Source organism: Microchirus variegatus (genome assembly GCF_963457635.1).
Source record: "Microchirus variegatus genome assembly, chromosome: 4".
In the NCBI taxonomy this organism is placed as follows: Eukaryota; Metazoa; Chordata; class Actinopteri; order Pleuronectiformes; family Soleidae; genus Microchirus; species Microchirus variegatus.
Genome location: NC_139805.1, coordinates 23,216,040 through 23,239,985, shown reverse-complemented (window position 1 = coordinate 23,239,985; position 23,946 = coordinate 23,216,040). Strand labels below are relative to the sequence as shown.

General features: G+C 40.9%; 1 protein-coding gene across 1 annotated transcript; it reads left to right on the top strand.

Moving 5' to 3' along the window:
• Positions 1–13,527: 13,527 nt before the first annotated feature.
• Positions 13,528–18,781, top strand: cep63 (centrosomal protein 63; the record flags this gene model as incomplete). Its single annotated transcript, XM_083888250.1, has 14 exons — positions 13,528–13,568; positions 13,698–13,875; positions 14,392–14,487; positions 14,744–14,860; positions 14,958–15,050; positions 15,142–15,309; positions 15,665–15,789; positions 16,006–16,149; positions 17,082–17,184; positions 17,260–17,457; positions 17,775–17,861; positions 17,987–18,141; positions 18,209–18,485; positions 18,581–18,781. The coding sequence occupies 14 exons, from the start codon at positions 13,528–13,530 to the stop codon at positions 18,779–18,781; spliced, it is 1,983 nt and encodes a 660-aa protein (XP_083744376.1).
• Between the last annotated feature and the right edge of the window lie 5,165 nt (positions 18,782–23,946).

Sequence of the window (23,946 nt, the reverse complement as noted above, 5' to 3'; positions counted from 1 at the left end):
TTGAGTAAGAAACACCTGCCAAAAAATCCCTTTTATAAGGGGAAATAATGTAATTAATCTCAAAAAGAGTAGAAGTCCCTTAGAGCAGAGCAACACAAATTATTACATAATTCAGACAATAATTACAGTATGTAAAAATGTATTAATATGATACATTAAAAGTAGTATCACAGTGATACACATACAATTATACTAGTGGCATGGATGGAGATGAGCAGTAAAAATCTGCAGTTGATAACCAGGACATTTAAAAAAAAATTAAATCATAAGAAATGAAGCTGATGTTAATCTATTCCTGGTTATGTATATGGATATGTTTAGGCATAAAAGAAACTGTATAGGTTTAAGAAAAGATAATGTTTGTCCATTATAATGTCAATATTCTCTCCGTTTTAAAACCCCCACATTGAAATGTCTATAAAACGCCACAAATCTGACATTTGCACCAAAAACTCCTTTAAAGGGGTGAGTTTTGCCTCACCAGGATTCAAACCTTGTGTTCTGAGCTCAATGTTTCCCACAGTTTGCATAAAAGTACAAAAAAAAAAAAAAAAAAAAAGCAACATCACTTTCTGGCGTTGAACCACTTTCATTTGCGTCACAAGACTAATTTGCACATGTAGATATTTGGGGTGAATCTAAAGTTCTAAGTCGCTGTACAGTCACTTCATTTAAGAGCTGCCTGATCGTCATAGAAACATATTTCACAGTCGTCTTTGCTGCTTGTGTTTAAACTGACTATTGATGATATGGTGTGATGGTGTCCATCTTCTTCTTCTTCTTCTTTTGTTTTCTTACCAGCGCCTGACTGAGAAACACTACTTTGATCTTCGATCATGAAAATGTCACTGCACTTTTGTATGTTTTAGAGTTAGTGTGACGATGTACGTCTTAGAAAACACGGTGAAAAATCCACGAAAATAAAATCATCATCATAATAATAATAATAATAATAATCCAGAACTTTTGAGGTACTGTGTCGTAGAGTAGAATAAAAACAGTCATGAATTGTTCACACCTGTACAGAAAAGGACTCCTCTGAACTCACTTAATAAGTTAAATAATAATAATAATAATAAAAAGACAAGATTTTGGAGATTTGGACTTGAACTCACTCTGAAACAGGAAGTTCCTGCTGTCGTTGCTGACCTCACAGAAAAGACTCACTGGTTGTTATTTATTTTAAATTGTGGACAAAATGATTGATCTGTAGCTGTAGACGTCGCTCTCTTATTGACATTCCCTTAGAAGAACATGGACCAAGTGATGCAATACAAATGTGTCTGTGTTGTGTTGAGACGAGGAGGAGGAGGAGGAGGAGGAGGAGGAGGAGGAAGAGGAAGAAGTCTGCATTTTCGAACAGAGGCCATGGCCTTTTCCTGAGGGTGTGTTTGTTTCGTCACAGCTCTGTGCCGCAGAACTGACTCTCCATTTACACTGTACAGAGATCTCAGCATGTCTCTCCTTAAACGATTAATAAAGATGTCTTATTACCAAAAACACCCTTCCTTCTTTCACCTGTCGGATACGCGTCCAAGCAGGATTATTGAAACCAGAATATGCTGTCTGGGATTAGGTCAGTTGAGTAACGGTGAAGCAACGGATGTGTCAAACAAGTGTCGACAAACACGTGTTTGTACACGCCGAGGCGTGCAGGACTCCCTGGGTTTCTGTTAATGACAGTTATGTTCAGTCACAGCAGGTCACTCACATGAGAAGTTTCCCCCTGGAGTTTCTGACACTGAGCAAACTTTTTAAAGGAGTCATATTATACCTTATTTCTCCAAGTTAAACTAGTTCCCTGGTGTCCTAATGAACATGTCTGTGACATGCTTTGGTCAAAATACCTTAAGGATGAAGCACCACAGCAGTTCAATCACGCTGCCAAAACAGCCCTGTTCAGGACACTCGGTTTAGTAGTATCTCTTTAGGTCCACCTTAAAGGTCCACCTTAAAAAAGTAAAACAAAACTTAAGGGACACCGCCACAGAGGCTACTGGGAGCAGTTAGCATTTGGAAAAGTGATCATTTGCAGGCTCTAGCAGGCACATTGCTGTCAAATAACATTATCCATTGGACAGATAAATCCTATGAGGCTGGAACTTTGTGTAGAACTCTGTACTGCACTGTGGAGCCAAGTATATAACTTTTCGCGGACTTCCAGTTTTCGGATACAGTTGCTCTCGCCTGCATTCTTGCGTGGAAGTCAACATCGCGTGTTTTATCTCCTGTGAGTGAGTCATCTTTTTTCACACTTTGGCAACTGATAGGACCACCGGAGTCCCAAGTATACGGATTTAAATTATTAAAAAGTTGATTTTGCATAATATGTCCCCTTTAAAGATCGATCATTACCCAAATAACAATATGAAGCGCAATGAGTGCATCATAAAATTACACTCTGTCGCACCTAGGCAGTGCCGGTCCAAGCCTTCATGGAGTCCTAAGCTGAATTTGATTTTGGGCGTAGGGGGGCCTTCACACCACCTCTGATTAGCCAGTACTTTATAATTATTATTATTGATACAAATGTAATACTAGACACTGAGTTAATTATGGTTGTGTCATACTTTTGCCTTTGCAGTAAGAAGACCCACGTTCAGTAGAACAGTATTTATGATTCTCCTCCAAGTACCACCAGAGGAAGCTCACGTACCACTGGTGGTACACCACAGTTTGAGAAAAAACACAAAATCATACCTTCATTTTACATACATTCACATAAATCATCACTAAATGGTTTTAAAAAAAAACCGCTTCTTTAAGGACCCAAAAGAAATCTCCAATGACCCATCTATGGGTCCCGACCCAGTCTTTGAGAATCACTGCTTTGAGATCAGTCAGAATACAGAGCTGTTCAACACCAGATCTTAACCACGATATTTCCGTGACAACATCTTGGAGTTGTTATGTGTTGTCGTCGTCGTGCAGCGTCCTCAGAAAGGAATGCACCGCTGCTTGTGCAAATCATCTTGCTCCATTGTTTTGATCCATGAAATACGTTTGTGGTTCTCACAGTCATTAGTCACACAGACCATAATAACCTCCGCTGAGGTGAATATAGCCGTGTAGACTTCCTCTTTAATGTTCTTCCAGCCCACATATTTGCTTGATTCTCCTGCTCCAACACATTTAAGATGAGTGACTTCTCTTTAAATGAGTGATTATATGTTGTAAACCTCTCTCCCTGTGATCCCTGTGATCCACCTCCACCAGGACCACGCCGGCACGTAAATAACGTTGCGAAACTGAAACTGGTCCTGTGCCATTTTGCCAGCTCTGTTTTTGTTTGTCTGCTCTCTGAAGCTGTGACGCTGATGATGATGATGATGATGATGATGCATCGTGGTGTTTCGAGGAGCTCAGTCAGGATGAGAAATCAGAAACGACTTATTGTCTCAGACGTGGCTCAGCGTACGCTGCAAATTCAGCACTTTAGATCAGGGAACACATATTATCCATTAAGATGCTTACTAACATGCATATAAGTAGCATACTCGCCCTTTATTAGTCATTATTAAGCACATATTAACACCTTATTCTACCGCTATTACGACATGAATTAAGATTTTTCCTTCATAATGTTATGGCAATTGCTGTAAATGAACCAGGGAGATTTTATAATCTGGTAGGAGCTGAAAAACCAGAGCTGACTGAGCTCCTTTATCATGGCTTTTCTCTCTGTTTGGATGGTGGACGTCACCGACAGCTGTATTTGGGTTCTGCTGGTTGTATTATTTGCTCAGTTAATGATCCAGGAGGGTTTTTGTGAGCACAGTGAGCACGTGGCCTTTGATGCTGTTGCCTCACGGACGGTTGGTTGCTGGTTTGCATCCCGTTGTGTGGAGTTTGAATCTTCTCCCTCCCGTCTCTATATGTTTGCCTTAGACTGGCGACACCCTATGTCAGCTGGGATTGGCACCAGCAGCCCCCACGACCCTCATGTGGAGGATGAAGCGATGGATGGACGTGTGGATGATGCAGGAGAAACACAGTGTTTTGAATCCTGTTAAAAGGCAAATATCAGGTGTTTCTTCCTCTGCTGAATGTGTGGTCATTGTTGACTTCTACCTCTTAGTTTTTTAGTTTTACGCATGAACTTTTTCTGGCCCTGATTCAGGCAGTTCTCATGTGAGTCCCTGACAATTATTACCCTTTAAAGTACACACCAAGAAAAAAAGCAAAGGATAAATGATTTCTTTGCATTTTTTATTATTTTATTGCTTTATTTTATTTACTTATGATAACAATAATGACAATCTATATATATGTATATGTATATGTATATGTATATGTATATGTATATGTATATGTATATGTATATGTATATATACATATACATATACATATACATATACATATACATATACATTTATATATATATATATGTATATGTATATGTATATGTATATGTATATGTATATGTATATATGTATATTTAAATTAGACCCTGCAGTATTTCAGATACAGGCCTCTACCTGTATTGAGTCGTCTGTTCATAATAAACCTGGTTTGCATAATTCATAAATGTACAACATTCACAACATTCACAAGTCACTTGAGGTGTTAGTGAGTTCAGCTTGATGCATTTTACATTGAGGGTTAAATTTGGTGGTTTAATTCTCAAACACTTATCATTTAAACCTTTTTTATTTAAAACCCCCGTCGTGCCCAGATCGTTACCAATAAATAAATAAAGTCTTGTAGCCCTGGCAAAATCCTGTCTTGATTCGAACAATATTATAAAAAAACGAATTTGGTGTGCAAATACCTTGAATGAATGATTGAATTAGTGAATCTCTTCATTCTATCATTGCACACAAATGTCCCAATAACTGAAGAAGGAACAGGCTGAAGCAGGTGTTAAAATACAAGGAAAAACCAAGAAAATCAGAACTTTAAATTATAGTACTGGACTTTCAATTTTGTTGCTTTATTGCTGTAATTATTTTACATTTTAAACTCTTTTTTTGAACCCTAAAATAGTTTTGCACAATTTCAATTCACCATTGAGTTCATTCAATAACTTTACTTTACCCCCAAAAACTGACACATCTGTCTCTAATATTTGTTCTCCCTTTGTTTCAAACATAAATAATCCTTGTAAATTATAATTCCCTTCTCTAAATTTAAATAAAGTATGAATACAAACAGGAAGAGCCTCTATTCTCCTTGAATCGTGTACTTTTTTCTCTGCCCACAGCAGGAGCATTTAGAGAGTTTCTCTCTCCTCAAAGTCAGTGACTCATCAGAAACCAGAATAAAGTCGTTATTTTTAAGGTAAAACAGGTTTTTTGTTTTTTTATCCTGCTCCAGCAACAGTTTCCACCAAACCAGCCTAACGACTAACGTCTTCCCTGTTAACTTCCACAGACGAGGATCTGTGACCTCTATACGACTGCGACACCACACACACACACACACACACACACACACACACACACACACACACACACACACACACACACACACACACACACACACACACACACACACACACACACACACACAATGAGCCTCAGCTGTGTGAGATGTAAATCTGTGCTCACACACACCGCAAACCATTAAAGGACGGTTCCATGAAAGCGATGATCCACCGACCTCACCGTCTTCTAACGCGGAATATTTGCCAGATGCTCGCGGCATAGAGATTATAATCCACTTTCATGGTTCAATCGGTCTTTTGTGGCTTTTCCTTTGTGACCATAAAAGTAACAGTCATATTGTGCCGTCGACTAATCCTCCCACTGGCATCACTTATATTTAGTCACTGAGATTGTCGTAAATCAGGGTTTGTATCTGGAGATCTACTTTTTAAAGAGTCCAAACTATCGAGACCTAATTCTTCATAACAGCATAATTGAGTGAAAACGCTTCATAATTTAATCCCAACTTCATATTATCCATGTGTATTTAATACATCTTAAATTAAAGGCTTAAAAAATGTACATTTGATTTATTTGGCGACCCGAAAAGAAATCCTTTCACCGTGTGTTTGACCTTGTTTTAAGGACGTGTTTCAGTCTGATCCGATTAAAGCTGCAGTATGTAACTGCTCACCACATTTATTTAGATTTGATGGCTGTAGAAATGTAAAAAAAAATCTGCTCCTTTTTCCAAGATAACTTTCACTTTCCATATCTGGCAGTGATTCAACCGTTTAGGAATAAGCTGACGTCACGAACGTGTGACGCACTGGTGAATCTCGTCTGTGATTGGACGGTCATTCGGGCCGTAATGACAAGTATATGGGCGCAAAACTCTATTTCTCTGCACAAAGTTTGTCTAACAAAATAATATTAGTTGATGGAACTTTTTTCTTTTTTAAACTCGAGATCTTTTGTTGGGCTGTAAACTCAAAAATGTATTTCATCAAGTTGCCTTGAAATTTTGAGTTTTCTCAACTTTCTTTTTTACAGTGTATGGACACAAAACTCTATTCCTCTGCTTTCCAGTATTCGCCGATGCGTCTTCTACCGTCAACAAACGGTTTAGGAGCTACGTTAATGCGAAGTACGCATGCCGAATCCTGTCCGCGACGACAGGACGGTAACAGAAGCGTTAATTCCTTCACCTACACTGTAAAAAAGAACAAGTTGAGAATGCTCAAAACTTCAAGGCTATTTACTGCAATACATTTTTTGAGTTTCCAGGCCAACAAAAGATCTGGAGTTTTTTAAAAGTTCCATCAACTAATATTATTTTCTTATACAAACTTGTGCCAACTCAAAATTCATTTTTAAATTATTTGAACAAAAGGTTCAGTTTGAAAACAGAATTTTGAGTTAGCACCACACTAATTTACAAGTTTGTCTAACAAAATAATAGTTGATGGAACTTCTGTAACTTGCTGTAAACTCAAAAATTGATTGCAGTAAGTTGCCTTGAAATTTTGAGTTTTCTCAACATTTCTACTTTGTAACTTTTTCCAGTATAAAGTTATCGTTTCACTTTAGCATAGCTGTTAGTCGTAGCCTCTTCCCTTCCCTTCATTCGGTCATGATGTAAAACACATAACTCTGTGTCTCCACAGACACAAAAACAAACTCATTTGACAATGGTTTAAATCTAAAAGACACATGTTTATATTAAAAAAAAAACTAAATTGATTCACACTGTATATGGTTTGAGGCTAATAATTCATATTCAGAATGATAAAACACTGTGACTTATTCCAGATTATTCTGATTCATAGACTGTTCTGTGGAGGTCTTTGAGTAGATTATTTCTGTGAGATACTGCAGTGCTGGAGAAGGCTCATAGTTACAGAAGTAAAGATTAAACAGCAGCAGAATTCGTCGTCTGCTTGATCGACTTCATCTCAGATGGCACAGATTTGATTCTCAAACAAACGATTCAGAGTTAAGTCTTTTATCCCTCGATTCTTTTCCATCTCACTAAGCCAAGAATAACAACACTGCTACGACGACTGCTCTGTTCTTTAAAAATAGTTTTTTATTAAATACTTTATCTACATGCAGTCATAATTTAAAAAACAACAACAATAAGTTAGAATAAGAGTAAAGTAAAAAGGGAGCGTCCTCAGGAGACCATCTGTTACGAGGGGCTCTCAGGGTTTTAGCCTCACTGGGACAGCTGAAGCAAATCCCACAGCACCAGCTGGGAAAATTAATCCTGGAATAAATAATGTGGGGACAAGAAAGAGTGGGGGGACCTTTGGCTGAGGACAAAACAATGTCTTGACAGGGACACAAATGGCTCCACGCTCGCTCACAATGGCCTCGTCTCTCCCTCCTCTGACGAAGCTGTGGCAGCGTCTTCTTTTTTTAAAAGTCAACAGAAAGCCTACGCCACGACTTCATCTCCCTTCAAAAAAAAAACAAGAAACAGAAAAATCAGCCCACATTTCACCAAGACGTTTCTCAGATATTATTTGGTCTCAGAGCGTGGACCTACACGTTGGTGCCAGGTACGATCCTCTCGCTGTGCTGCTTCATCAGACTGAACCTCCGCAGGAACGCGGGGAATTTCAGCCTGGTTCTGCTGGAGCTGGAGGAAGCACTGGATAAGAAAATAGAAAAGAAAAAAGTCAAGTTTGTGTGTTGCGAGTTTCTCTGGAATCGGGTTCAAATTTTTCAAATTCAAGATAATGATCAGCACATTGTCACAGGAGCATAAACATGTTGGAACACTGCTGCTGTTACAGTGAAACAACATATTTCAGGGAAACTGTTTCCTGCATTTTTACTCAAAACAAAAGCTATGATTTAAATTCTCCTTAAAGTGTTAGTTTGGCTTTTCTGAAGTGTGCTTTTATGAGGCGCTGACTCACATGGACACTTAGAAAACAGAAGGTAAAACTGATTTGAGCCACTTAAGAGAAAGACTCACCCAATAAAATATACAGTATCTTAAGAAAATACCCACTGCTATATATCACATATATGTACTTTAATTTGTTAGCTATATTTCGAGCAACTTTTATGTTTACTCCACTACAGTTCCTCTAACTGTCAATGTTACTCGTTACTACCTAATAAAATCAGTAGAAGAAGAAGAGTTGGTATTATGGTCTGTATTTATACAGAGCTTTTTTTTAGTCTTGATGAGCTGCTTAAATGTGCATTATGTAATAAATCTAAAGCAACTGGCCATAAAATCCTCCTAATATGTCACAGAGACTCAGGAATAATGTTCATATAACAAACTGAACTCACCAACAACAACAGTACAGACAAAATATTTGCATTAAAAAAAATATTTTGCAGACTGCAAATCATGTTTATGTTTTGAAATCATGTTTTGGCATGTGGCGCCACCTACCGCCATCTACCAATTATTGCAGTCAGTAGAGCCTCAGCTGCCGAGCAACCACGGGTTGCCAGTTACGTCAGAAAACGAAACCTAAAAGACCTCGGTATTTTGAATTTGGGTGTAGTAACCGTTTTTGGCCACATTCTTACATATGGCGCCTTTAAATGTCACACATAGACTAGTGGAGCTGGGAATCAAACACACAACTTTCCACTTGAAAGACAACTCACCCTTAACTCCTCACTTTAACTTCTACGTCTAAAATTTAAGGACATTTTATATCAGAAAATAACTTTTGATACTTAAGTACAGTAAATGTCATGTACTTTAAGACTTTTACTTAAGTCATATTATAACAAAAGTGACCTCGACTTCTACCAAAGTCATTTTCTGGTAAGATACTTTGACTCAAGTATCCCTTTAAGGTACTTTATACATGTTTGACTGCAACCAGGCTCTTACTGGATGACACCAGCTGTCAATCACACTAGTGTCCACTCATATTAAGCTGTACTTAATTATCTATTTTCCCTCTAGTGATTGAGACCATTAACTCTTCAGGAAAATGCTCACTGTTGTTGTAAATCAAGTGAAAAAATAGGCACATGTTTCCAGATTTCCTTTTTGCAACCTGCCCCCTACACTGTAAAAAAAAAAAGTTGAGAAAACTTTCAAAATTTCAAGGCAACTTGATGCAATCGATTTTTGAGTTTACAGCCCGACAAAAGATCTTAAGTTTTTAAAAAAGTTCCATCAACTAATATTATACACTATACTAATACTAATATTACGGCAACTAAAAATTCTCTTTTCAAACAGTTTGGCTACTGAACTAATGTTCAGATAATGTAATAAATGTATTACAAAATAAGTTGGCACAACTCTAACGTACAAGTTTGTCTAACAAAATAATATTAGTTGATGGAACTTTTTTTAAAACTCGAGATCTTTTGTTGGGCTGTAAACTCACAAATTAATTGCAGCAAGTTGCCCTGAAATTTTGACTTTTCTTTTTTACAGTGTAGTGGCTATTCAGCATATTCACACTTCCTGATCGTCAGGAAAGAAATGTCTTCCGTGGAACAAAAAGAATATCCTTGGAAACTTGAAAAACACCAGTATCTGATACAACCACACGTTCATGTGAATTTCTGTGTATTACACAATCACACCAACCATTCTGCTTGCAAAGACACTTCCTGTGTGCCGTCGATCCTCTCCTCCCCTTCCGCCTCCTGCTTCAGCCCGTCCTCTTCCTCCTCTGCGTCCTCCTCCTCCTCCTCGGGTATCTGCTCCCACAGCATGCTGTTGACCCACAGCGCCTCCTGTAGGCTGAGGCCGCGGCCGACGCAGGTGACCCGGCGGCACAGAGGGCAGCCCACGGTGAGCAGGCCGCTGCTGGCCCGCGACATGGTCTGCAGACACGGCTCGCAGAAGGTGTGTCTGCAGTGCAGCAGGCGAGGGATCCTGTCCATCCTGGAGTACGGCAGCAGGCAGACGCTGCACTCGCCGTCCTCGCACAGAACCATGGTCAGCACTGAGGAGGTGGACGCGAAGAACGAGGAGAGGGTCAGGGACAACCAGACGATGATGGTGAAGCTCTCGTTGAATCAGACTGTATGGAAAACACAGAAAACATAGAAAGAAGTTTGGACATTAGGCCCGAGGCCTTTAAAGCTGCAGTACGTTAACACCTACAGATGGAAGAAAAGAACAATATACGAGACTTTTACTCACTGTTGTAATGTTGCTATTTATAAAGAAGAAAATAAAAACTTAAGTGACAATAAAGCTGCCGTATGTAACTTTAAATGTTTTTTTTGTTTATGTTGATATTGTGCCTCTGACACATACTATGCCATATTATCTGCGTCCTTCATCTGAAATCAGGCTCTGACAAGGAATACTATCAGTCCTGACTGAGGGAGCGTTTGGGTGTACGCACCAGCAGCAGCAGCAGTGCAGGGGCGGGTGGGGACAAGAAAGCATCTGAACAGCAGCAACAGCAGTGTTTTCAGTCATACTTTGACCTGTTTGCCGTGGCCTCGCTTTACTAGCGCGATGTTGCCTTTGCCTACATCCGCCTTGAACGTAAACATAAATACTACATAATAAATACGAAATACTGCGATACTGAGAATCACGCAGAGTGAAGCTGACTTAATCAACATTGAGCGAACCCACTTTGACCATGTCAGAATCTAACACACATTTGTGTGTATTTAAAAGTTACATACTACAGCTTTAAGGTGAGCCAGCCTTAAACAGGATATTAGCAGTGTTGTAATCAAGACCACATTAACTTAGACTTATTGTTCTAACATATGTAAGTATTTTTCGAGTGTATTTTTCTATTAAAACTGCATTTTTTGCACTTCTATAGCTGCCGTGACAATGAAAATCTTAAAATATTTGATATATGTATTCTTTAAAAAGTTGTAACGGAACACAAACCAGTATTGTTTATATAAAAATCACATCCTATTTTGCTGACTTGTATGAATAAGAGTGTACTTACAGTGGTGTGTTGTGGATCTTTAAAGCCCCTTGTTGCTCCTTCAGTGCAGTGATACAGTGACTGAGAGCTGTGTGGTGCAGCAGCAGCAGCAGCAGCAGCAGCAGAGGCAGAGCCCGGCTCGTCTGCCTCCTGTTGGGAGTGTCTGAGGTGGTTTTTGTGGGCGGAGCGGAAACGTCTCTCTGTCTCTTGTCGTGTCCCAACCCCTCGTAATAACACAACAGCTGTGGAGGCAGAGCTGCGGGACGCTCTTTGTTCATGTGTGATGTGTGGCAGGTGGACAGATGGGTGTGGAGGAGGTTAGAGGAGGAGGGTGATGGCGGTTAATGGTTTTGGGCAAACAGTGATAACCAATCTAGTTTTCTGCCTCACATGCCATGATGATTGTGAATGTACACTCAGCTGCCACTTTATTAGGTACACCTGTTTGTCAACACAAATATCTAATCATCCAATCACATGACAGCAAGTCAGCTGTCGGCTGCCAGTAGGGGGCGTTGTTTAATAATTGTAGGCTTCCACTTCATGTACAAGGCACTTAGGCCTAAAGTACATATAACGTGCTCCTTCTAAAGATGGAAAAAACAAAAGAGTTTTATTTGAAACCTATTATACACTTTCTAAAACATTCTAAAGGGTAGTATATTATTTTATATTCAATTAAACCATCCTTAATGTACTTTTTTTTTTTAAAATGTAATGAAGTTAATTGTTGTTTATTATACCATTATACCAATTATACACTGGTATAATGGACCAGTGGCGTACCACAAAAATAATCTCTCCCGTAACTAAAATAGCAACCTGTTAAAACCAAGAAAGTCAACGTATATACATCACTATATAACCTGACATATAAATAAATAAATAAATACAGGAATAAATAAATGCATAAATAAATAAAACGAAATTCAAAAAATTATATTTATTTATTTAATATTTATTCCTGTATGTATGAATTTATTTATTTATTTAAATGTCAGGTCTCGTCATCCATACGTCAAAGTAGCTGGTATGTGTGACGAGGAGGAAAAAAAGTCTGGAAAAACATTGGGCTCGTCCGGGATTTGAACCCGGGACCTCTCGCACCCAAAGCGAGAATCATACCCCTAGACCAACGAGCCACGCTACGATTAGCAAAATGTTGTCTTTATATACAAATGCAACGTGTAGCGTCCAATTTTTCTGTTTTGATGCAGTATTTTCATGGTTGGTGACCTGCGTAAACTGCAGTGAAATATTATGTTAACGTTAGTTAGATAACGTCTCTCAGCAGCGCGGTGACTTACCAGTGTGTGCAGTGTTCGCTAAAAGAGCTAGCCATGGATTTACACGACGGCATCACAGCTCAGGCTGAACGGTTTGGAAATCAAGAAAGAGAGGCAAGGTGGGATGGTTTTCAACACACGCAGGGACAAAATACTGCACAAAAGGTGGAGCTGCCGATCAGGAGGAGAAGAAGAAGACCACAGAGAAGGTTCATGGTGTAACAGAAAAGGACAGGACTGGCGGTAGTATAAGGACAAGATGGAGGCAGGTGGTTCGCTACGGCGACGCCTAAAGAGAAGCAGCAGATTATCAAGTGGTAGATTGACGTATAGATGTCGTGCTGTGTGTGAAAGACAGAATATTAGTTAGAACATTTAAAAGAATTGGGCTCGTCCGGGATTTGAACCCGGGACCTCTCGCACCCGAAGCGAGAATCATACCCCTAGACCAACGAGCCACGTGTCCTGGTTGCTCGTCCTTACACTTCTTAAACGTTCTATGAGATACTTTTGGAATATAATAATATGCAATATGGCTTAAATTCATCCCGTTCTATAGAACGTGGTTGTGGAAACCATCTTGACACACGAGTGAAAGGGATAATACACATCCTTGTTGGGTTTGGTCACATCTACGGTGTGAAGAGGCAGTCAAGAGGTTGGAGGCGGAGTTACCGCCTTTCATTAGCGAATCCAGGATGTAAACAGAAACAGTTGAAGCGCCGCCTTTGGTGAAGTTAACCTACAACTACTCTCTGTATTGTGCCGGCATTCACCTTTAATTCAAACTAAGATAATGTAACGTATGTTGTTTAATTTCAGCTCACAGTTGTGTCGCTTCTGCTCAGTCTACGTTATGGTTAGCATGTAGCTACCACGGATGTTAACCCTGTAGCCAAGTTAGCCGTTAGTTAGCTTGAAGCTAGCTCAGAGAGTCCACAGGGACAGTTGGTTCATACCTAAATACAGATGGAGGCTCAGCTGGGGTCTTTGCAGAATCCTGATCTAAGGTAACGATCCCTGTATCTAAAATCAGTCGTAAACTAACACAGTCACAATCTGGTCTTATTTAACACACATGAACCTCACATTCTGCCATTGTTGTGGTGTTTTTACACGTGTGTGTGTGTGTCCACCAGGTCTGTCCTATCATCATGTGAGCCGGAGCTGCAGGAGCTGATGAGACAGATCGACATCATGATCAACCAGCAGAGGAGGAGCTGGGAGACTGAGAGCCAGGAGCTGAGGCTCAGGCTGAAGAGTGGAGAAGATGAACTGCTCACCTCTAAGAATCTCATTGAACGCAGGGACCTGGAGGTGAAGCAGAGGTTTCTTACTATTCAGTGACTTTGTTAGGTGTTCAGCAGGGCTGCAATGAGTCATAGACCAATCAAATGCAACATTTATCACCAAAATCGAGTTCTCTGGTGCTATTATGGGGTTGATGTGCACCTATAATGATAACTCACCCTGATTCTGAACTGAGACGGTTAACACTTTCTTTGCTTTTTCTCAAATTCTCTTCATGATTTATCCACATTTTTGTGGATAAATCACACATTTTTTTATTGCCACATTCAAGTAGCCTTAAATCATTTCACCCTTATCCTGCTGTGTGCACCTCCTTTATTTAGACTCAAATAGACCAGAATAGAGTAGAACTTTTTAGTTGTCCAGCCAGACACATTTACTTGGTCTCACCATTAATAAATATACCTAAGTCATAGCAGTGAATCAAATTCATATGTCATATTTATTGCATTAGATCGTTTTCTCTTACCCTCTCTAATTGTTTTTATTTAAACTAAATGTGCCTTTTCTTACTGTTACCAGATCGGATTGCTCCGCAAGCAGCTTGAAGACGTCCAGACCGATCGACAAGAGTTAATCGCCAAGTACGAAAAGCAGCTGCAGAAAGTTTGTGAAGAGGTGACGACTTGTTTTACCTGCAACTTAATACAACTAAAGAACTATCAATGTATTTTTTTGGCCTAAAAAAGTCCTGAATCCTGATTTATGTCCGGATCAGTATCTAAAACGTTCTTTATTGGGTCATTAACTACATCATCATCAAAATCTGTCCAGCACTTTTGGATTTATGCTGCTCACAAACATGTTTGAATATATATCAGTCAAATGTCTCTGTGTTTATAATGACACTCTTGCTTCTGTGTGACGATAAAAGCTGGATAAATTAAAGAGAAGCTACCACAAGCTCCAGCGCAAACAGCTCAAGGAGACCAGCAGAGGGTCCAAAGAGACAAGTATTTCAGAGGTGATGCAACTCCAAGACAAAATTGAGGTATAAAAGTCCACTTTTCCTGACATCAGTTATCAACAGATTGATCCTTTACTGCCATCTACTGGTTGAGCAGCATTAACCATGCATCTCCTGACAGGGATTTCATCAGCAACACGTCCAGTATCAGAAACAGCTGATGGCACTGGAGGCCCAGAGAAGGAGCCTGACGGATGAACTTACACACGTGAAAGTAAAAAAAATTTTAAAACGCCATATTTCATATCAGTTTAATGCTGAAGCACCGTTTTCACACACTATGTTCTGCCTTCTTTGATTTCCAGGACCAGCTGGTGTCGTTGCAAATAGAGAAGCAGCACAGGGAGTGCTGCTCGGAGGTGCAGAGTCTGCGGTCTCGGCTGGAGAAGACCCAGGCCGGTCTGCTCACTCAGGAGCTGGAGCTGGAGCGACTGAGACCTCTTCACATGTGGCTGGGACAATCTGAGCGAGACGTGGGTGAAAGAAATGATAATAATGGGCCCCGTCTTCCTGTAGAAAAGACACACTATCATATCAGTTTTATTTGTATCGCACCAAATCACAATATATAATATCTCAAGGCACGTTACAGAGTGAGGCCAATAATAAAATGATAACATTTTAGTTTCTTTGCAATGTACTGCAACATTTAAAATGTTCCTTTTTCTTATGTAAATATTATACTAGAAGAAATACTACTAAGGTATGAGTTTAAAGACTATCTGGCATAGGCTGTATATATATTTTTATAATATATAATAGAATATTTTTATGTCATTCTCTTAAAATGATATTTGAGTCAGCTGATGGTTCACGGTTGTTCTTCAGGTGTCGTCCAAGGACAGAGAGGAACTGCGCGGCCCACGCGACTCTCAGGGTTTTGAACTCCAGAAGCTTCGCAATGAAGCTGCCAGACTTACACAAGCTCTGCAAACTAAAGACCGAGTCATTCGGTGAGTAAATCTCTCCTTTTTATAAATGGTCGTTCGATCACTCGTGATGTAATACAGCCGAGCATGCACAAGGGGGCGTCCTATACTGTCACGAGGGCAGAAGGGGATGAAGTGTACATAGAGAGGCAGCAGTTAGGAACAGGTGAAAGGAAGGTGTGTGTGTGTGTGTTGTTGTAATGAGAGTTTCATTGTCTTTTGTTGTTGTTGTGTTTCCAGATGTCTGGAGGACTGTCTCACAGCCCGGGGCTGTGCTGGTGTGGAAACACTCAGAAAAGACCTGGAGATGACCACGACGAAGCTTCTTCGTGCCCAAGCATGTGAGGTTCATCTCAAAGCAGAGCTGGCCTGTCTCAAAGAGAGGTGAATCCTGGAGTCTTTATGTGATAATAATAAGAATTTAGGATTATTGTAGTTGCCACTTTATTCAAACATACCGGTACATCACCTCATGAAGGTGAAGCTTTAGCCCTTTTTTGAGGCGTTCAAGGTGTGACCTTCTTCATACCTTGATGGAAAAAGATTCTTCTGACATCTCTAGCATCATCAAGGCTGTTTTTGCACCAACATCTCACTGGATATTTCCTCATGTTTGGACTAGAGCTGCAACTAACGATACATTTCCTAATCGATTAATCTGTTGATTATTTTCTCAATTCATCGTTTGGTCCATAAAATGTCAGAAAATGTTCATCAGTGTTTGTCAAACCTGGAAATGATGATGTTCTCGAATGTCTTGCTTTGTCCACAAACCAAAATAATTCAGTATTAACTTATTTCTTTGCTATGTGGACCAAAGAAATGAAGGAAACATTCACATTTAAGAAGCTAAAACAATCAGAAATCTTGTTTTAATAAATGAATGAGGACCATGCATCCATTGTCGACCACTATATCCTCCACTTGAGGGTCACGGGGCAGCTGGTGCCGATCCCACCCTGGACAGATTGCCAGTCCATCACATTGTCAACATATAGAGACAAACAAACATTCAGTGTCCTCACTGTGGGAGGAAAATGGAAGAACCTGGAGAAAACCCACAAGAGAACATGGGAGAACATGCAAACTCCATGCAGAAAGGCCCTGGTTCCAACCATGGCTGGAAGCATGACTCCACCATGTGGTTGTGCTTAAAAAACTCAGTAGATCAGACATAAAACACCTTTCTTCCTCATTCTGCTGGGCTTGAACTTCAGCAGTCTCCTTTTGACCATGTCTACATGTAGTTCCTGCCACGTGATTGGCTGGTGAGATGTTTGTGTTCACCGTGTCCTCCTCTAATGTGCTTTTCTCAGAGTGGAGAATTTGAACCGACAAAAAGCCGATCACTTGACGACAGAACAGGAGCTGAGAAGCATGAAAGCAGAGTATGACACATCTGTGGCTGAAATGAAAAAGGTCAGATATACGTTTTTTTTCATTTACTTCTTTTGCCACAGTTTTAGACCAGACACTGACGTCTTCGTTCTACAGCTCAGAGAAGAACTCCACAGAGCCCGGCAGACTCACAGCTGTGAGGTGGACGGAATGAGGAAGGAGGTGTCGAAGCTGACCGGCGAGCTGCACCAGCGCGACCTCACCGTCGCCTCGCTGAGGGTTTCTTCGTCCAGCGTCGCGCAGCAGCTGCGCGGCGAGGTGGAGCGAGCGGAGCAGAAGGCAGCTGAGCTGAAAGTGAGCAGAGAATGAAAGTTTCAATATTAGCTTTTAGTGTAAACTAAATGATGAGGGCCTTTATGTATAAACACAGACATAAATCACACAATAAGACCTTTGAGATGAAGCATGGGGTCTTTATGGAGCCTTCACCAAGGAATTCATGTTTACTGGTTGAAGTGATTTGTGACAAATATGGTGGAGAGAGGAACAATTCTTGTTTTATGACAAATATACAGGGTTACGCTTTTATAATTCTATATGAGGCAGCTGCTTTTCTGAGGCCCATCGTCTGAGCAGGGCGTCACATATTTCTTGTTTTCTGACTTTCCCAGGTGACTCAGGCACAGCTGGAGTCTGTACAAACCGAAAACCATCGTCTGAAGGCTCTGCTGCGTCGACTGGAGTCTCAGTCATCCACGGTTTGTCTGCTGTTGTCATTGTTGTTATTGTAGTCACTGCAGGGGGTTTTACAGACGCAGCTTTCTTCTCTTAACTTGGCTTTAGCCTGTTTTCTGACTCGCTGAATCACTACTCTTCTCCTCAGAGGGTGGACTCTGAGAGTCACATGTTGCCACACAGCAGCCTGGAGCAAGAGAACGCACAGTTGAAGCGGGCTCTCATTGACATACGTGCCCAGGCTGGTGTTTCCAGCCAGGATATACGCTCCACAACTGACCACACGCAGCCAGCTCAGGACAGGTGAGTGTCACGTAAACACAGACACACAAGCCCAACACAGCAGGAACCTGAACTCTACCTGTTTTAGGTATGAAGATAGCAGCCGACACAAACGTGCGGAGGACGTGAAGCTGCAGGATAACGGCACTCGCCACGAAGGAGAGATTCACAAACTCTTAAAGGAGCTGCACACTCTGTCCCAGTCCCCTACAGACCAACCCTACACCCAGACCTCAGACTGCAGGTCTCCTTCAGTATCACCCTCCAGTAGCAGAAGACTCAACAGGGCAAACTCTGAATCGGGACAAAGCTCCACCTCAGAAGACTCAATCGTTTTGGTGGTCAAAGACAAAACTCTACCGCCGGTGAGACTTATCACAAACTCACCCACAGACCACAGTTGTGATGTTTAAAAACAAATAATCTTACAGTTGTACTGAATGTATTTCCTGCTCCCCAGGATCTGTTATCGGGGTCGCCTGCAGATGGCATCGTCACTCAGTTCATGGAGAATGAAAAGCTACTGACCCAGGAGCTGTTCCAGAGACTGGACACCCACATCCAGGGCATGAAGGAGAATAACATCAGGACAGTCGATAAGTACGTACCCGGCAGCTCGGAGCCTGAACCCCAGCACACGTCTGCGCAGAATGGTCAGTGATGAAGTGACATGGAATAAATCAGAGATAAGTACCTAGACGTGAAGTCCTGAGTGGCATACAGCAGACATTTTGAGTGTTCTGCGACTTTTTAAAACATATTTTAATACCAGCACGGCAGCTCAAAGCTTTAAATTTACCCCATTTTTCACAAGAACCATCAAAAAATAGGTGAGATAAGTAATGCACACTGTGCTATGAGGTCACAGCAGTGTACATGAAAGAATGTTTATGTTACATACATACCCTTTATTTTAAAAATGTGTAGTTGGTCAGCTCAGATTTATTATTCATTTACCATAGTCTGAATGGAAGTAGTTCAGCTTTTAATGTGTTTAATGAGTTAACTTACATTATTAGTTCAATAAGGCATTGTCAAAGAACAAAGTAAACAAAACCCATACATCACAAGCTATTTAATAGCTTGGAACAGTAATAAAGCAATCCTTGAAAGCTAATTGTTGAGTAAATGCCCAGTTCATGATTTAAAACAAATCTTTTGGGATGGGGGCTCTTTGTCCTGAGCTCCTCCCATCACATGAGCGAGGTCCGATGAGGACTTTTTCTGCCCGTATTGAAGGTTTCTTTGCAGCATAGGCAGTTGTTGTCAATGCTGGAAGAGCCTAATTTCTATTTAAAGGACGTGCGAGAAGGGTTAAATCTCTCCAATCACTGGCTCGATTCTTGTTTTGAGGATTCATTTTGGTGCTGTTTGAGTTATTTTATGTAAGTTTGCTCTGGAATCATTGATCAAACATTACAAAAGTGTTACCTACCCCAGCTTTAATATCAATAAAATTTTATAGTTTAAAGTTTATAGTTTTAATTCTAAAACGTCTTGAATCTGGAACGATTGGGAATGATTGAACCTGTAGTTTGTAACTCTAATATAGCAGTTCCTTTGTTTTGGTGTCTGTGAGGACATCCCCACACTTCACACTGAATGACTCATTTTATGTCACGATCGAGCAGGCAAGGCAAAGAAAGCCTTTTCTCAGGCGTGATTATGCAACATTGAAAACGCCTGCTCCTCCAACAGCAATCCAGCATTTCATGAACAGCTGCTTGACTGCGTGTCTGCATTACGGCTGCTGCTGTTTCCTTCACCACGCAGCTCCAATTTTCCTGGATGCAGTTTGGATCAGTGCTGCTTCATTAAAAGACAGATATACTCAAAACTCAAAACTTACTGACGGAACGTAGGAATACCATCAGAAGACACCGCTGCTGATTTCTTCTCATTGTGTGTGTTGTGTAATTATAAAATGAACTAAATCAAGTAATAATCTAACACAAAGTTTCAGCTCTGGACAACTTGTGAATAAAAACGGTCGACTGGCAATAAAAGAAGGGAAACCTGGGGTCAGTGTGTGTCAAAATGTTGGACCGGAGCTTGGACACGTGGACTGCTTCTCGTGTGCAGTATTTTATGTATAAAGACACCGGATGACTGACCTCCTCCTGTGCCAAGGATGTTTTATGTGAAGTTGCATTCCATTCCAGTTTGTACGACTGAAGAGTGATGAATGAGTGAAAAAAACTAAAAAAAACGTGAATCTGCTTTTACTTCCTGAGGTAAACATGTACATTTTTGTGACTAATCCAAGCTACCACTCATCTGTCTCGTTATCAGCTCACGTTTGTCTAGACTGTGTGGTTTTGTGTGTTTTTTTAATTGATTAAAATGGACTCAAGAATTTGAGGACGATTCTCAGTGTCTGCGCTTCTCCATATTTATGGTACACAGACCCGAGGCCGCCGAATTCCATGTGAGTCACTCATTGCTCCTCTGACGTGAAGCATCATCGCGTTGCACTGTTTTTTCCTCATGGGAGGCAGCAAATTCCAATCTTCCAATTCCAAAGTTGTCTGAAATACGCAGAACTATGCAGGATTTTCACCCTCATTTGACAGCTTCAGAGTCATTGTGAGGGTTACAGTATACATGTCTTGTTGCGGGGTTCTGTCTCCACTCCTTTATTCCAACCTTGCAAGATCAAGGACCGTCGACCCAGAGTCCTCAGAATCAGAAGGTACCAGCTATAAGATCAAGACAGTAATACGGTTATTTTAACCGTTCATCATGGCAGAGAAAACAGTTGGAGGAAGCAGGAAAAGGAAATGATGAGTGAGGGGGGCCACACACAGGAGTGAACATCAGATGGATTTGTCCAAATGAAAAAGTGAAAAACACACAAGCATGCAAAATGGATGCAAAACGGATGCAAAACGGCATGGACATTTCTCTGACTGAATAACTGTATCAGTCAGTATTTAAAGTGCACTTAAATAAAAACAATAGAAAGTGATTAAGATCTCTCCCACCCGGCTGTAGTCTGGGCTACGTCCACACCCGGAGGTTTGCTTCCCCCCCTTGACCTCCCGCCAAAGGTCAATGCCCCCCTCGTACACCCCCAACGGACTCGCCTGCTGCCACACTCAGAACCTATAACCCCAGCGCGGTGTGATGACCATGGCGCGGCCGCCCTCCTTGCGTTGACCGGGCATCCACAACTCTCAATTAAATCAGAGAGATTGCAGTGAGAGATTCCATTGTGGACACAATAGAACACGCGGAGAGCGGCACGTCGACTTGTGCCACTGACGTCGACGTGTCGACGTGTTGATGTTTTACTAGAAACACTAAAGTAGTTTGTTTAACCTTGGTTGAAGCTCCTCCCTTTGTCCAGGAGAAAATAATCTACGTCTTCAGCTCCTTTGCGTTGACCCGTGTATATTTTTCTTCTGCTCTGGTGAGACATTTTGAGAGGGGTTGTGAGGCTTTTTAGCTTTGGTAACTTCAGTGTTTCTGACTCTTATACACGGTTTTATACGCAGTATGGAAAAGTATGGAATTGAATTAGTAATTTCCAGGTTTCCAGGATAAGTATGGAAAAAGGGAAAATAGTATGGAAAAATGTTTTTGTTGTATCCAGATTATTATCTCACTTTCTTAAATAAAATATATTAATGTATACAAATCAAAACATCTTACTAACGCAACATAGCCTGCCTGTAGGTGATATGAGACTAATCAAGCTGACTGTAGAATGATGTCAGGTTACCATGGTTACTGTTCGCTGTATGACTGTGATTCTCATTTATTACTTTTTTTTTCCATACGTTTCGTCGAGCCAGCCACCGATTGTCGGCAGCGACAGTGTCATGGTTTGATGCAAGTTTTTCGAGGGCTGGCTTCACGAAAAATGAGTGAAGGATTTTAAAAACATTTATTTACATAATGATTAATATTGACTGAAAAATCCTCAGAGAAGTCTGGAAATTTGAGTCTGGAAAAGTATGGAATTTTGAAGTCGGCACTCTGTCGGCAACCCGGGTGTCGGAGTGCGACGAGGCCGCATTATTGGTCGGGTGGCGGTGGGTGGAGCGACCGACCGAAAACACCAAACCAAAACATAAACACATGACACACCATGGCTGGTTTTTGCGAGTGAAGAAATCCTCTCTTTCGCAGCCCCTTTTTAACTTGCTGTAACTTTTCATTTACACCCAGAGAAAGGAATGTTGCTGCTGCTGTGTGAGCCAAAGGAGTGTCTGTCCTCCCTGCATGTCTGTCATGACTGGGGAAAATACCACATATGTACATGTCTGTCCAGACGTCTCAGACAGCAGGGAGGGCGACTTATACTGTAGCCGTCCTTATTTTCTTGTTTACTCATTCTCCTCACCACCACCTCCACCTCCACCGGCCCTCCAGCTCCTCTAATGCAGGAATGTGAGCGCCGTGCCAATGCTGTCATGAAGCCTCCCCTGCAGCCTGCTTTGTCCTCATCATTAGACGCTGTGTGGAATGTTAATATCAAACATGTGGGGCGCTCGCTGAACCCCCAGAAACACTGACAGGCCTCCAGGGGAACAATTATATTTTCACTGCTTTTCTAATGAAGGACACGCCGATAGAATGAAAGTAAAGTGGAAAAACAGATCAGGGGAAGTATGTGTTTTTCATTTTTGCTCTTATACGATTACAATAACAGTGCAGAATTGATGTGGAGCTGTCTCCCGGCCCAGTGACTTCTCACTTTGGTATGTGGTAGCCTATGTTACTCGCACCGTAAGCCCCAACAAACAGCGCTGAGGAATTTGGCCAGGCAGGCATTCCTCTGGCTCTCTCCCTCTCTAGTGTGAGGTGAAAAGGTTTTTTTTTTTAATGTGGAGATTGCTTGAAGGGGCCTAAGAGAGGGTGAAGGAGGAGAGGGTCCGATTCAAGTCCAGGGTAAGATCAGACCTCCTCATTTACATAACGCTTCACAGGAAAATGAACCTCGAGGCGACCAGTTGATTGAGTAATTGCTAAATTGATTAGTGTAATAAATTTAATCCCCAGCATTAGGCCTTTTACTCCTTTAGGACAGCCAGTGGTTTCGTGGAAACTGAGGATACCCTTCCTTAAAAGGAAACCCCTTTTTTTTATTTTGGATCACAACTTTTGGGCTGTTGTGATGATGCATTCATTTCAGAAATGTAGTGTCACAGTCCCGTTTGCTGCAGTTCGTATTTTTTAAGAATAAAAGTTCTGAACTCGAGATGATATAAAAAACGTGTGGGAAAAAATCAATTCACATAGGAATCGCGATTCTAATCATCCACAATTCTGAATCGATTCATAAATATATATATATATATATATATATATATATATATATATAAATACATTTAAAATGTGTGTTTTTCGTAGCATTAGCATTTTATGTGTTTTCAGCAAGGGCCTTGCTTTACGGAGGCCGCCATCTTGTGCTGAAGCATTGCCCATTTACACCTGATGTCAATGTAACATGAACGTAGCAGCAGATTGTATGGAATGAAGAATTCATTTGAATCTTGGTTTCCTTCCCTTATTTCATAGAAAGTTTATGAATTTGAAAAAATAAGTCAAGGCCCTTGAAAGTTTTTGAAAATCGCCCCCTAGATAGACAATGGCTCATTGAAAGTGCTTGGTATTTGTGCAAGAAAAAAGTTAAGTTGATATTTAGGTAAATGTCTCCCTTGTTTGTTATGGCGCCACCTACTGTTTCATGCCCTGCATTGCTTGAAGTACGTAGACTAGGTCTACGCAGAACAAACGTGGAGTCATCATTACTAGCGGTGGCTGTCTCTCTCTCTGCCGTTGATGTGAGATTCCGTGCAGAGTAATGAGCAAGTAAAG